Source organism: Danio rerio, chromosome 1 (assembly GCF_052040795.2).
Source record: "Danio rerio strain M-AB ecotype USA chromosome 1, GRCz13ab, whole genome shotgun sequence".
In the NCBI taxonomy this organism is placed as follows: Eukaryota; Metazoa; Chordata; class Actinopteri; order Cypriniformes; family Danionidae; genus Danio; species Danio rerio.
In genome coordinates this window covers 15,725,410-15,738,328 of record NC_141021.1, presented here as the reverse complement: position 1 = coordinate 15,738,328, position 12,919 = coordinate 15,725,410, and the positions used below count along the sequence as shown (strand labels likewise).

The window sequence follows — 12,919 nt, the reverse complement described above, 5'->3', positions numbered from 1 at the left end:
CAAGAAACAAAACTGACGATGACTGGTGACATTAACTCTTCGCACAATACTTATTAGTATGTCATTTAAAAAAATATATATATCTATTGGTAAATTATGATTTAAAAAATGTACTAATTGTTTTAATATTATACAAATTTACACTTTGCCTGCATAAAATATGCTTTATTTATAAAACAAAAACGGTTACACTTTACTATAAGGTTCCATTAGTTAATGTTAATGTATTTATTAACAAGAACAAACAATGAACAATACATTTATTACAGTATTTGTTCATGTTAGTTAATAAAAATACAAGTTCATGCATTTGGATGTTAATAACGCATTAGTAAATGTTGAACTATGATTAAATGCTGTACAAGTATTGTTCAGTAATATAAGTTAATGTTAGTAAATACATTAACTAAGGAAACTTTTGTAAAGTGTGACTACAAAAACACTTTTATAAGCTTAATTTGATGTGGCCGCCAAAATTACACATCTCTGACTCTAAAGGAAGTTTTGCATCATCAACACCATCATGAATATGAGTTTTTTTTGCCTCATTCACACATGCCTATGGGGGTCACAGTGGTGTCTCTGTTGAGTCCGGGCTGCTGCTGTGCTTGATCGCTGGAGCAGACGCAGATGATCAGGCCGCGCAGCACCAGCAGGACCGTCAAGCAGAACTTCTGCATCTCAGTGCCGCTTACTGTCCGTGATTTAAAAAGCACATGTGCGTCCAAAAGCAACGTTACATGATAGTGATGCTATAAACAGCTCCTGCTCCAGGGAAAGGTACCAACCAGCGGTTAGGAAGGCAATAGTGTTTCACAAGTAAATCACACGAAAGCGAAAAGCCCCTTCCAAATGTTTGTTTGCAAACAGAAAAAGCAAATCACAGCATATAACGAGGTAGATAAATCCCCTAAAACTGTCGATTTTGTCAAAGACGTTCCGTTGTTAAAGCTCAAGGCAATGGAAAAGTGGGTAAACAGTACAATAAACACGACTTTCCAACGAAATAATGTGTTCCCTTTCTGAAACACTGGGTTACTTTTAATGAATACGATCACAAAGAGCAGACAAAGTCCTTCTGAAAGCCGGTTCCTTATGAGTAAATTCCTTCTGAAGCCAGGGTAATCCTCTAGACTCGTTTAAGTAATGTTTGTCGATAAAAGCGACCCAGTAACTTAACGTCTCTCAACTTTATGCGCTCGCATTTGCCTTGTGTTGCTCCCTCAAAGAAAGTCAAGAGTTTACAAATCCTCAAGCGGCTCATGAATATTAATTAGTTTGCGTGACGCTTGCCGAGGAAGCTGATTTGCTGAGACGACTTGAAATATGAATATTAATTAGTTTACGTAACCTTTACGAAGAAACGTCAACATTAACGAAATACCAATAATTAAAACATCATTGATGAATGTAAGTAACGTGTCCATATTTTGTAACGATGTTATAACATATACAAAAAATACTTTATTAATTTGATATAGCCTCTTATTTATCATTACTGTTATGACCAAATTGATTTTATTTGTATATACAAAAACAATATTGGTCAAAATACCTTTGTGTACAGTGATTATACGAAATCTATTCATACTTGGACCTACATGAGGCAGTAGGTTAACTTAATGAACCTGACATTTTGTTGAACTATCCCTCATTAATAAAAAAAAAAAATCAGGAATCTCAATATTATCTCAATCCCCAACTCTAAAAAGGCAAAAAGCTAGTATTATTACATAATCACTATAAACAAGCATTAATCAGCAGCCTTCAGGCATTCACAGCAAAACAAACTACACATTTACGGTCTCATAGACCTGCATGTACACACACAAACCTAGGCCTCAGGATTAAAATAGAGCCCTATCAGATTAACATGGCTGAAGACTCATACACTCACAAACGGCAACAGAAAGAAGGTTTCGGGTTACATCTCAACAACCCCATGCGGTCTAAATATAAAACTGGGGCTCCAGTGAGCGGATGCCAAGCAGTGGCTCTTACGAGCATGCACAAGTGACGGGTGTCTGTCATTGTAATTCAGGACAAGCTCACTTCAAAGTGAATGTGAGAAACTTCATCTCATTTCTGCCCCTGGTGGCCAGCATAGATGTCATCAATCTATAGTGGAAAATGGTGCATCAAGTTGGTTTGCTTCTCATCATCATTTTGACATTAAAGTGTGAATCGGGTTGTTTTGTTGTCATGACTGAAATTTTTTTTAAATAAGGGAAAGCAAAAACAAATAGTTTGCATAGGAGGTGCTAGTGTTAGAAGGCAAAGTGTTAATAAAAAAGTCTTTCTAAAGCTGTTTCTAGAAAATGGCTAAGGATTAAACTGCTCGGGTCAAGTAATTAGAGTTGAGTGCAGCATCATTGACACAGCAATGATATGGAAAGCCATATTTTTGAATGATAAAAATATGTAGATAGAAAACAGAAGTGGTCCAAGTCCTGGGGCACTCCAGTAGATACATGTTGTGACCAGGTTGGACCCCCTTTTGCCTTCAGATTTGCCTTAATCCTTCGTTATAGATTCAACAAGGTACTAGAAATATTACTCAGACATTTTGGTCCATATTGACATGATAGCATCACGCAGTAGCTGCAGATTTGTCGGCTGTACATCCATGATGTGAATCTCCCATTCCGACAAAACCCAAAGGTGCTCTATTGGATTGAGGTGTGGTGACTGTGGAAGCCATGAGAGTACAGTCTGAGATGATTGGGGCTTTGACATTATTCTGCTGGAAGTATCCATCAGAAGATGAGTATACTGTGGTTATAATGGAATGCACATGGTCAACAACAGTATTCAGGTAGGCTGTGGTGTTGACACGATGCTCAACTGGTACTAATGGGCCCTAGAAATTATCCCCTACACTATTACACCACCACCAGCAGCCTAAACTGCTGATACAAGGCAGGATGGATCCATTGCATTCATATTGTTGACGCCAAATTCTGACTCTACCATCTGAATGTTGCAGCAGAAATCAAGACTCATCAGACCAGGCAACGTTTTTCCAATGTTCTTATGTCTAATTTCGTTGAACCTGTGTCAATTGTAGCCTCAGTTTTCTGTTCTTAGCTGACAAAGAGTGTCACCCGCTGTGGTCTTCTGCTGCTGTAGCCCATCCCCCACAAAGTTGGAAGTGTTGTGCGTTGAGAGATGCTCTTCTGCATACCTTGGTTGTGATGAGTGGTTATTTGATTTACTGTTGCCTTTATATCAGCTCCAACTAGTCTGGCCATTCTCCTCTGACCTCTGGCATCAACAAGGCATTTGTGCCCACAGAAATAAAAAATCCCCGTACCATTCAGGGCTTTTCTGTAAATATGATAGCAAAAAAATAAATGTATGGTTTAAAAACTATCACTTTACACACACAATAGTGAAATGGCAGTTTTTCGTAATCTCCATACTTCACTGTCTTTACTATGTTCCATCATGCACTCAATCAATCAATCAATCATCTCAGTATTCACAACAGTAGAGACAAAAAGAAATAAACAACTCAAGACTGTTTGAATCTATTACAGTGTTTAGTGATCCATTTCAAAAGCAACAGATACACTGGCCCTTTAAAAGTTAGACAGCACCAATACAGTTCAGATCTGCTAGAGAGCGTGCACTCGAAGCCAGAACGGCCACTAGCCATTTGGCGAAGGCTGGTAACTTCCAAAATGTAAAACAATCCATTGAAAAGGCTGAGAAAACAGACACCCACTCTCACCCTTTTTTTCTACAGACAAAGATAACGGTGATCTAACACACTAGTTTCTGTTCAATGTAAGCACAGGTGACAGATGAACTAACTAACTTATGCAATAGATATGACGAAACAACATGGTTAGTTTTGAAATTAACCCATCAGGTCCTCTGATTCAAACTCGCTGGAAGACAATTGAAGAAGAGAAAAATAACACTGAAAACATACATGGAAAGGTTGCGCATGTGTGTGACCTTCACAAATTGACCTTTAGATTTGGCAGTTTCCATTTCGGCACTTCCACATGGTATGGTTTTAATTTTATTCCCTGATTGAGGAACTTAATGAAAAAGGCTCACAGTAGATACTATTTAATGGCTTTGTGAGATTTACTAGGTTTTGGCTTTTTTGTTTTACTTCCAAAGCAATAGCTTGTAACGCAGACCAAATGAGGATTGCCCATAAAAAAGGTATACAAAAGAGATTTAGATCATGGAAGAAATGGTTAGAAATAACCATTAATATAATAGCTCATGCCATAATAATGTTTTATAAAATAATACAATATTTTAGACTCATTAAAATTAGCCGTGGAAGAAACTTTTCAATTAAAAAACCCAAAACTACTGAGGAAGTTCACCTGCTGTTCCTCATATATAAATCCCAACAGTCCATGTTGATTGAAAATCATTTTCAGAGCATGCTGGAGTGTCTTTTTCTCCAATCAGATGATGCATATAGAGAAAAAAATGCATAAAAGAGCAGACATATGACGACACTTTGCCCTGTGACAACTGAAAAGGGTATAAACAAACGATCATGTCCTCTTCACAAAAGAACAAACTTTGTAGTGTTACCACCAGATCCCACAATTAATCAGTAGTGGTTTAAGGCCTCATATTTTGCTTTAGGCTACAGCTATCACAGAAGTGAACATTTGGTACTAAACATTTACACAAATTTAAAAAAGGGGGCACATTTCAGAAGAGGGCTGTCACTCCTGTGGTTTCAAAAATCAAAACGTATGAAAGACAGGACAAGATTGGGTTTCCTGTAACCTACAAACCAATCATCTTCACGCAGCGATGCCATAACAAGTGCTTTTATGGGAGCGCTCAGTGCAAAAGTACTACTTAGTGAGCGAACCTATGTTACGCAGCTTGCGAGAGAGCAGGAACGCAGGCGAATGAATAGTAAATCAATGATATTTGATAGTAGGGCTGTGCGATTAATCGAAATTAAATAGCGATTTGAAACATTGCGATTAGCTCGCATAAGGCTGCTATATAAAACGTATTATTTAACTTTCCCCATTCAGAGCAAATGTGTGACTGCCGTTTTACTAGCTAAGTGAGTGACTGCACTTTCGTTCTGCCCAATTAGAACTGTGCAACCGAAATATGCAGAACGCCCATAATAAAAACAAACAAACAAACAAACAAACAGGAAAGTACAATATCAGAGCTGTTTGCTAATGTAAGTTATTTTCTTTTCAGGTCCTACTTTTAATTGACACTCGCTGCATTTTAGCAGTAAGAAGTTAAAATACAGATTGTTAAGCTGAAGCTTGGCTATAAAATTAAATCGAAATCGCAATATCTGAAATCGCAATTAGACATTTTCCCCAAATCGCACAGCCCTATTTGATAGTAATCCATGTGTTTTCGTACAGTACAGCTAAGCAGGAATACCTTGTTTTGATGTATATTCACAATACATGATCACATAACGCTACATATTCGACCACATGAGTTTACACTATAATCGAATGTTTTCAACTACCTCTGCGACCGGTCAAAAGGGGACAAGCTGAAAACATTTCGGACCCTGTAACCACATTTATTTAGCGTTGTTCATTTGTGATCGGATTCATTTGTAAAGTGTCACGCAAAGTGGCTTCCAGGTCCAAGCGCTAAATCAAACTGTTTGGGGAGGCTCATCTAATGGCAATAATTAATGTTTACAAAGCGATGTAATACTTTCAAAAGTCACAATCGCAATACATATATACATGCCTAATATTCGACAGCCTGAAAATGATCAATTATTTATACGTTGTTAAAATATTGATGTCTGTGACGTACACCATGACGATCATAAAGGAGTATTTTCTCAATTCAAATGAGTAGCGGCTTGGACATGACTTAAGTGGATAGCGCATCTTAATATCAGTTGAAAACACCCTGAGGCAAATTAACCTTTTTATTTAAAAACACTCAAGGCTACGGCTGAACGAAAAAAAGCTGCAATTTCTCTGCTGGTTTTAGTAGAGACACTATGAATAATATGTAAATATGACCTGTTCTGACCCGATTAATTAGAAATCTCTGACCCATTCAAAAAAGCTAAATTGATTCCGTGCGTTTGTTCAATTAAATGTACGCCTTTTTTCTGTGGGACTTTTGACAAGTTACTTTTATATCAGCAGCTTAAATAGCCAATGAAAAGGGTCGGATCAATAGCTACTAGTATTTGATGAGTTTAACATGGCCAAGTCAGTTAAAGCTTTCTTATTAAAAACTTCACATGAGAAAAGTTTACGAAGCAGAAGAGCCACCTTCTCCCAGATACACAAAAACGCCATCAGTATTACACCGGTTTAGTGAAAACGAGAAACCAATAAAAAAAGGGGGTAAAAAGACCAATTTACATGACATAAAATTATTATTACACAAGAGAAAAGGGTCTGGTGAAACTCCAGAAGACTTAAGGCATTTGCCAAAACGAGTAAAAGGCAGCTAGGAGTTCAGGCTTTTAAAATGCATGAACCTTTTCCTTCTGAGCTCAAACGCTCACAAGAAACATACAAAACTATTTGGTAACAAAAGTTTACTATATGTTATAAAACTGAAAAAGGTGAAAAAAATGTACCTTAGCTAAAGCTTATAAAATTATATATCAATAAAAATAATAATAATAATAATAATATTCCTTGGTCCGTAAAAACTATATTACTATGATAACTTTTCTTCCAAGCCTGGTGAAACAGTGCATTAAGCCCTTTAGTAGAAAACAACAATCTCTCAAAGCCAAATCCATCCTGCGCATTCTTAGAAAAGGCTTCGTTTGACAAGAAAAAAAAGTGTTTCTTCTTTTTTTTTTTGATTGACTTTTTTCACTCGTGTAAGGCTAATGCATTGATCCTGTGGTATCTTGATCCACGGCACACATTACCACTTCCTCCGATGTGAGGAAACAGACTGAAAAAGAACCACAACAAAGAGAGACAGAGAGAGAGAGAGAGAGAAGAGACATCCATCTTCATTTGTTCGGTCCAGTTATCGAGCGAAGTCTTGTCTCTCTTTTGCTTCACTCTCTCTGTGGCACCATTATCCGTTTTTGTCATCCGTATCCCATGTATCTATGCAGGAGAGTCTACGAGCTGACGAATCACCATCTCTCACTTAAACACGCAAACTACGATTCCCAGGTTAGGAGACGGACATGGCAGAGGAGGAAGATGTAGATACTCCTCCTGATGCGCCGTATCCTGCCTGGCTGTCGACGGCTGACTGCAGCAATAGGCTGGAGGCTGAGGAAGATGAAGATGGTGATGTGGAGGAGTTGCTGTTGGCCCGCAGTATGGCTCCTGCGGCGCTGCAGTGAGGCCGAGGTCCTGGCTCTGGCGTGTAGGTAAAAGTCAAAGCCGTGGAGTAGATGATGCCGTCGTTACGGACCAAAGTCACAGGAACCTGCACTGGCTGCCGAACCCAACGCCATCCCTCACGGAACGCAGAGATGTCAGGAACCACACAGAGCACACTTTCGCCACATCTGCAGGTAACGGGGACACAGATTACAGACAATTTACGTATTGAATATTTTGCAATGATTTTGTTGATGACATACAAGTAGTCTCAAAGAAAAACAAATACAGGGTATTTTAGCTGAGCGATTTTGTTTTTTCGATTAAAATTGTGCCGTTTAAAAGGTTCTTCTTTATGTTTGGGACAGCCTTCCCTCAGTAGACTGGATTTTAACAACAGGGTTACATGCACTCAGACAGCTCAAGTGCTTCCGGCGAACTGTCTTGGCATTACAAAACTGCTTAAGATCTGATTTCTTTTAAAATCAGTGATCTTCACTGCCTAATTGATATACGATATGAAGTGGGTCTCAGACCAGACAAGAAGCACTGCATTAAATGACATTTTCCCCCACCATGTCTTTAACATATGAACATTTATGTTACCCCAGTATTTTCAATTTAGTTTTTGATGGCACTAGCAGTTAAACAGTCTTTCATCTCATGCTTAAACAACTAAATTAATGCTTAAGTCTATTTAACTGAATACATTTTTATTACATTACAACATCGATGCTTATAAAATTGAAAATAGTCACATTAACCCTTCACCGAAAGTTTATCGTTGGCTGAAAAACACAAGCTGTGCATAGAGCCAATTGCATTGATTTTAAGCTTCATAGCTGTAAGCAATGTGTCCGCATCTGATTATTTTATAGATGTAAGAATTGGTACGTCAGATTGATTGTTTAATAATTTTGAAATAAATTTGAACATTACATCCTGATGAACTAGTCTTAATTATTAAAAAAGAAAAAGCCGCTGTGGGCCCTTTTGTCTTCTATGATAAATTCATATAAATAATTACTCAAAATTTATTTTACACTGGCATTTCCATCAAGCACTTTTTTTTATGCAAAATTCCAAAATGAGCATAAAAATAGGTGGATAGAAACAAACCCCAATCAAAGAAACAGATTTAAGGTGTTACAGATCAACATAGATCAGTTACAGAGATTAAACTGGAATTCCTGATCACTTGTTTCAGCAGTTCAGAATCTATTTATTGTTGCTTAGTTTTTAAAGACATTAGCTTTATTAATAACCAATCACTTTGACCAATCAGACATTTAACAGTAGACATTTTACATTCCCAAACAGCTGCATTATTCACTACATAAAAGGTTACATTTGGAAAAAAAAAATACAGAAAAGCAGCACTTGAAGAGTGCAATGTTTTGCTCTAATTTTCTGCAGCTCTCTGGGATCAATACAGGGTGTTCAAGGGCACCACAGTCATGACTGCTTGGAACAAAGATCCGTTACCTGTACATAGTATCTGCCTCCACATCTCCAAACCAAACTCTGAGGTTGGGCGTAAAATTCTGTCCTGTCAGTTCAAGCATGGCAACATCTCCTCCTCCATTCAGCTAGAAATTTAGGACCCAATGTTACTTATGCATACAGTTAGATGTATTTCTTATCAAACATCATAACAATCACAATATGTGCTTAAAGCAACCATTAAGCCTTGAATATGACTTTGTGGATTACCTGTAAACTCTCGACAACAGGCACTGGTGTGACAGGTGAGGGTACAGGGCCCATCCCCTCATAGAAAGTGTACTCTGCTTTGTCTGTGCTGATGATTGTCCATGATGCACCATCGTTGATCATTTCTTTGTTCGTTTCTTTGGGACAGGGTGTGGCCTAAGTAGAAAAACATTTTAATTGTTTAATTTGTAAAGCCATAGAGCCTTACATGATTAACAAGAAGAGAATTTGTAGTAGTAGTCTGATTTTAAGCTAAATTCTTCCACAGATGTGATGCTTGTATGAACTGTAGTGCATTATGAACTGACCTGGAACTGAATTATCCTCTCCTGTGACAGGCAGAGGTACATCCTCTCTGTATCTTTAAGGTAGAAGGCACATTTATGTAGTTGGGACACAGGATCGTCGGCGTCCATTAGCGCTGTCTGCTTGTCCACTTTACGAATGATCTACAGAAGCACACAACATTTTACTTTTTAAAAATTGTACTCGGCAAGCATTTTACAAAGATTAATTCAGTGACACACAAATATACATTTCTTAATTGAATATGACACATTTCTCAACCCAACCCTTTTAATCATGAATGATCACAGTCATTCAGACTGATCACTGTTGAGGTGGATAATAGATTACCAGTCGGGGTAGAGCCATGCCCGTCACAGAGCACACCAGCTTCACCGTCTGACCATAATGGATGTAACCGTCTCTGACTGTAAACTCCTCTCCCTCTGACTCATCATCATCCACTGGAATTAAGAATTACACATCATAAATAATGAACAAGGAAACATGCAGACACAGAAAATGACAAGACATCTTGCCAAAATGTTTAGAAGTTAATTCAAGACCTTCTGCAAATATTTTTAAAGCTGAATGAAAGGAAAGCCTTTTAAATGAAACGGACTACTGAGAAAATATTAAGCAATAAATATAGATTTCAGTATTTCTACTAAAACATGTCATTTAATTTGTTTTAGGTTTTTCCAGTGAATATTGTCTCAGTAAATAGTACAGTATTTAAATAAACTTTACAAAATGGCGTTTAAATAAAAACTTTTAAAAAATATTTAAAAGAAAAAAAATAATTTTTTATAAGCCTGTTTGTTTGATTGTATGAAGTTATGAATTAAATTACAACATAAATATTAACTTTTCATCTTTTTTTCCAAAAACACCCCCTAAAGAATTATTGTAATGGATTGCCATCATAAATAAATGATACATAAGGTGCGAATTTATTCAAGCATAGTGCATGTTTATTCACTTAAAATCATAGCATGTGTATTGTGACAACAGTGTTCGATATCACAATATTGATTTCATTCCTTCCAATAGGGCTCAATGTCTTGGCACTGATATAGTAAAAAATTTAATTTCATTGTTTTTAATGTAATTTTGTGTTGACTGACTCACACAGATGAATATAGAAGGCTCCCCACTGTTGTGAACTTGCATGGAAGTTTCCCCCTTCCACATGAAGGTACCGTGTACTGACAGTCTGAGACCGCAAGCGGTTAAAAAGAGCCACTTTTGTCCCAGAAGCTATGCACACTGTAAAAAAAAAAAGATTGCAGATGAGCAGAGCAAAATTAAAAATGAAGAATAGTTTCATTTATTAATGAGAATGCTTTTTTACTTACGGTCTGCATTCTTCAGCGACTGTTTCTTTTTGGAAGGTTTTGAGATGACCTTGATTCGCTTGCTGAGGAAGACGCCGATATCTGCGCTATTACCGTAGAACATTTTCACCGACAGCATGAAGTGCTTCCGTTTGTCAGAGTCGGAAATGTATAATGTTTTTGCTGTGCAAAAATTCTATAGAAGAAAAGCACAAGGATTATGATGAACATCATAACACATGACTATTTAAATTTATAAAGGTTTTTTTGCAGCAGTTAAACAAAAAGTACCTTGCCCTCCAAGTTGAGCTGCTGCATTTCTTGTTCACTGTTTCCAATGCCGATAAAGGCACAAGGTTGAGACTCTTGCTCCGAACAGCCTTCTCTCTCCATCTGCTCCTTCTTCTTCTTCCAACCACAACCCATCAGGTACACACAGGGTGGAGGACAGAAGAATCTAACAGACATTTACAACAGATTAAAGAACAGTTTGTGGAATGATTTCACATTGAAATCAGCTGGAGTTGACCAAAATGTAACATTTAAGTCAACATTAAATAGTTTACAACGTAGCTGTGCATTATAATCTTCCTTACAAACACCACAATGCTAATTTAGTCTACATTTAAGTGGACATGCATGTTGTTAAAGAGTTTTAAAGTGCAATAGTAAGCCTCATAGAAAGTTCTCCGTGCAGATCTCATGCTGACTGATGCACACCAGAAGTACATGCACACATGCAAATGTGATCCTGAATTTAGTTCCTTTTATACTGCGCTTGAACTTTCATTTACACACAGAATGATTTAAGAATATCTGTATACAAATTAATGCTCATATATGTGCATTATTTGTAAACAGTTTGGGAAAAACGCAAAGGAAACCACTGATATCAACTATGGTCTGATGAACAAATCTCTCAGGTTAAATGCACGGTCACTGCTTACATTTGTAAATAACAATTGTAAATGCTCGTTTAGTATCAGCAAACCACTCATTATCAGCCCACTCAAGACCGTTGTTAATACCAGGTGAAAACGGTCATTGTGCAACAACATTTCTCTTGAATTATGTGTTCTGATCAATTAATCAAAACAGGACCAGGAATGTGCATCACAATTAAAAGGCTCTGTTTTTATTTTATGTCATCAGTTAACGTTACCTTCATCACTCACCTTTTTTCATTGCCATACGATTTCTGTGCGACCTTTGCATGCAGTATGAGCACTGTCTGATCTCCTCTCTCCTTCAAGTAATTGCGCATCGCCTCTCTGCAAAACCACCCAATATAACAAAGTTGTTTAACCGCTATTTTTTAAATATATATTTGATAAATGTTTTGCATAGACATGAACATGAGTGCATTTACCTTGTTAAACGCTTTGGCTGAGGGAGCTCCCCAAACTTCCTACAAAACAAAACACAGCATAGTAAAGACACACAGTAAACATTGGATTTGAAGTAGACACATAAACAACAATAATCATCAAAGCTGTCAGCCTAGTCATCTGCCTACCTAAACATAATTTTTGGGTAGGATAAACAAGTTCAATCGTGCATTAGATTCTTCAATCTGCTGTCTATTTAGGACTAAGTAGAACAGACCAAATAAATCTAAAACTTGAAAGAGACACAACAATTTAACATACAAGTGAATGAAACAAATATTCACTTTTTCCAGATAAAAGTAGTTAAACTGAAAATTCTGAAATAAAACTTTGAGTCCTCCAGAAAGCTCCCAGACTGTTATGGACTGACTAGACAAGCTAACCTGGCTGGCTAGCAACTGCTAACCTGCTTTCTCTCTTTCCATCTCTCTAGTACAACTCACTAGTTTGGTTCACTTCCTATTTATATATTTTTAGACTTTAAGTAAGGTTTAAAGTTTCAAAAGACGCCAATAATAAAGTCTAACTATGTTTACAGTTAAAGATCAGCTCTCAGCAGCATTCAATGATTAAGGAAAACTGCTGAAAATCTTTCAGCTAACTAAAAGCTAAGCGGCTAACTGAATAAAAGAGCCCATCGCTGAAAACCTGAAAAACCACACTGAAGTAGAGTGAAACTGGTCGCCAGCGCAGGGACAAGCGGCCAGATGTGTAAATAAATAAATCAAATCTAGTTATCTTCACTAAACAGCCAAAACTTATTTTAGCTGTGACTTTTCCATGCCCCGTCCGTTGATAATTTCGCTGCTTACCCTGTCACAACAGGCGCCATCTTCACCAACTCTCTCTAATAACGCCGAGACTCGCGAGATTTGCCCAGACGAGGGGGAGGGGCGGTGTG

At 37.3% G+C, this 12,919-nt stretch overlaps 2 protein-coding genes across 4 annotated transcripts in view; both read right to left on the bottom strand.

Moving 5' to 3' along the window:
* The window catches only part of stim2a (tromal interaction molecule 2a), a 21,513-nt gene extending 20,268 nt beyond the window's left edge, over positions 1-1,245 (bottom strand). The window contains exon 1 of one of the 2 annotated variants that reach the window (XM_087236849.1): positions 545-1,245. Coding sequence is in view for 1 of the 2 variants with exons in the window: in XM_087236848.1 (XP_087092974.1) it covers positions 560-680 (121 nt within the window). In the remaining variant the exon portion in view is untranslated. The remainder of the gene's footprint in view (positions 1-544) is intronic. The other variant, XM_087236848.1, reaches the window with a different exon arrangement.
* On the bottom strand, positions 95-12,873 carry rbpja (recombination signal binding protein for immunoglobulin kappa J region a). 2 transcript variants are annotated; one of them, NM_198878.3, is given in 12 exon segments: positions 95-2,562; positions 2,644-7,483; positions 8,781-8,884; positions 9,009-9,164; positions 9,317-9,457; positions 9,645-9,757; positions 10,425-10,562; positions 10,652-10,826; positions 10,922-11,087; positions 11,806-11,901; positions 12,000-12,038; positions 12,831-12,873. In NM_198878.3, coding segments are annotated over 11 exon segments (1,491 nt in total). In that variant the 5' UTR covers positions 12,851-12,873; the 3' UTR covers positions 95-2,562; positions 2,644-7,140.
* Positions 12,874-12,919: the final 46 nt, after the last annotated feature.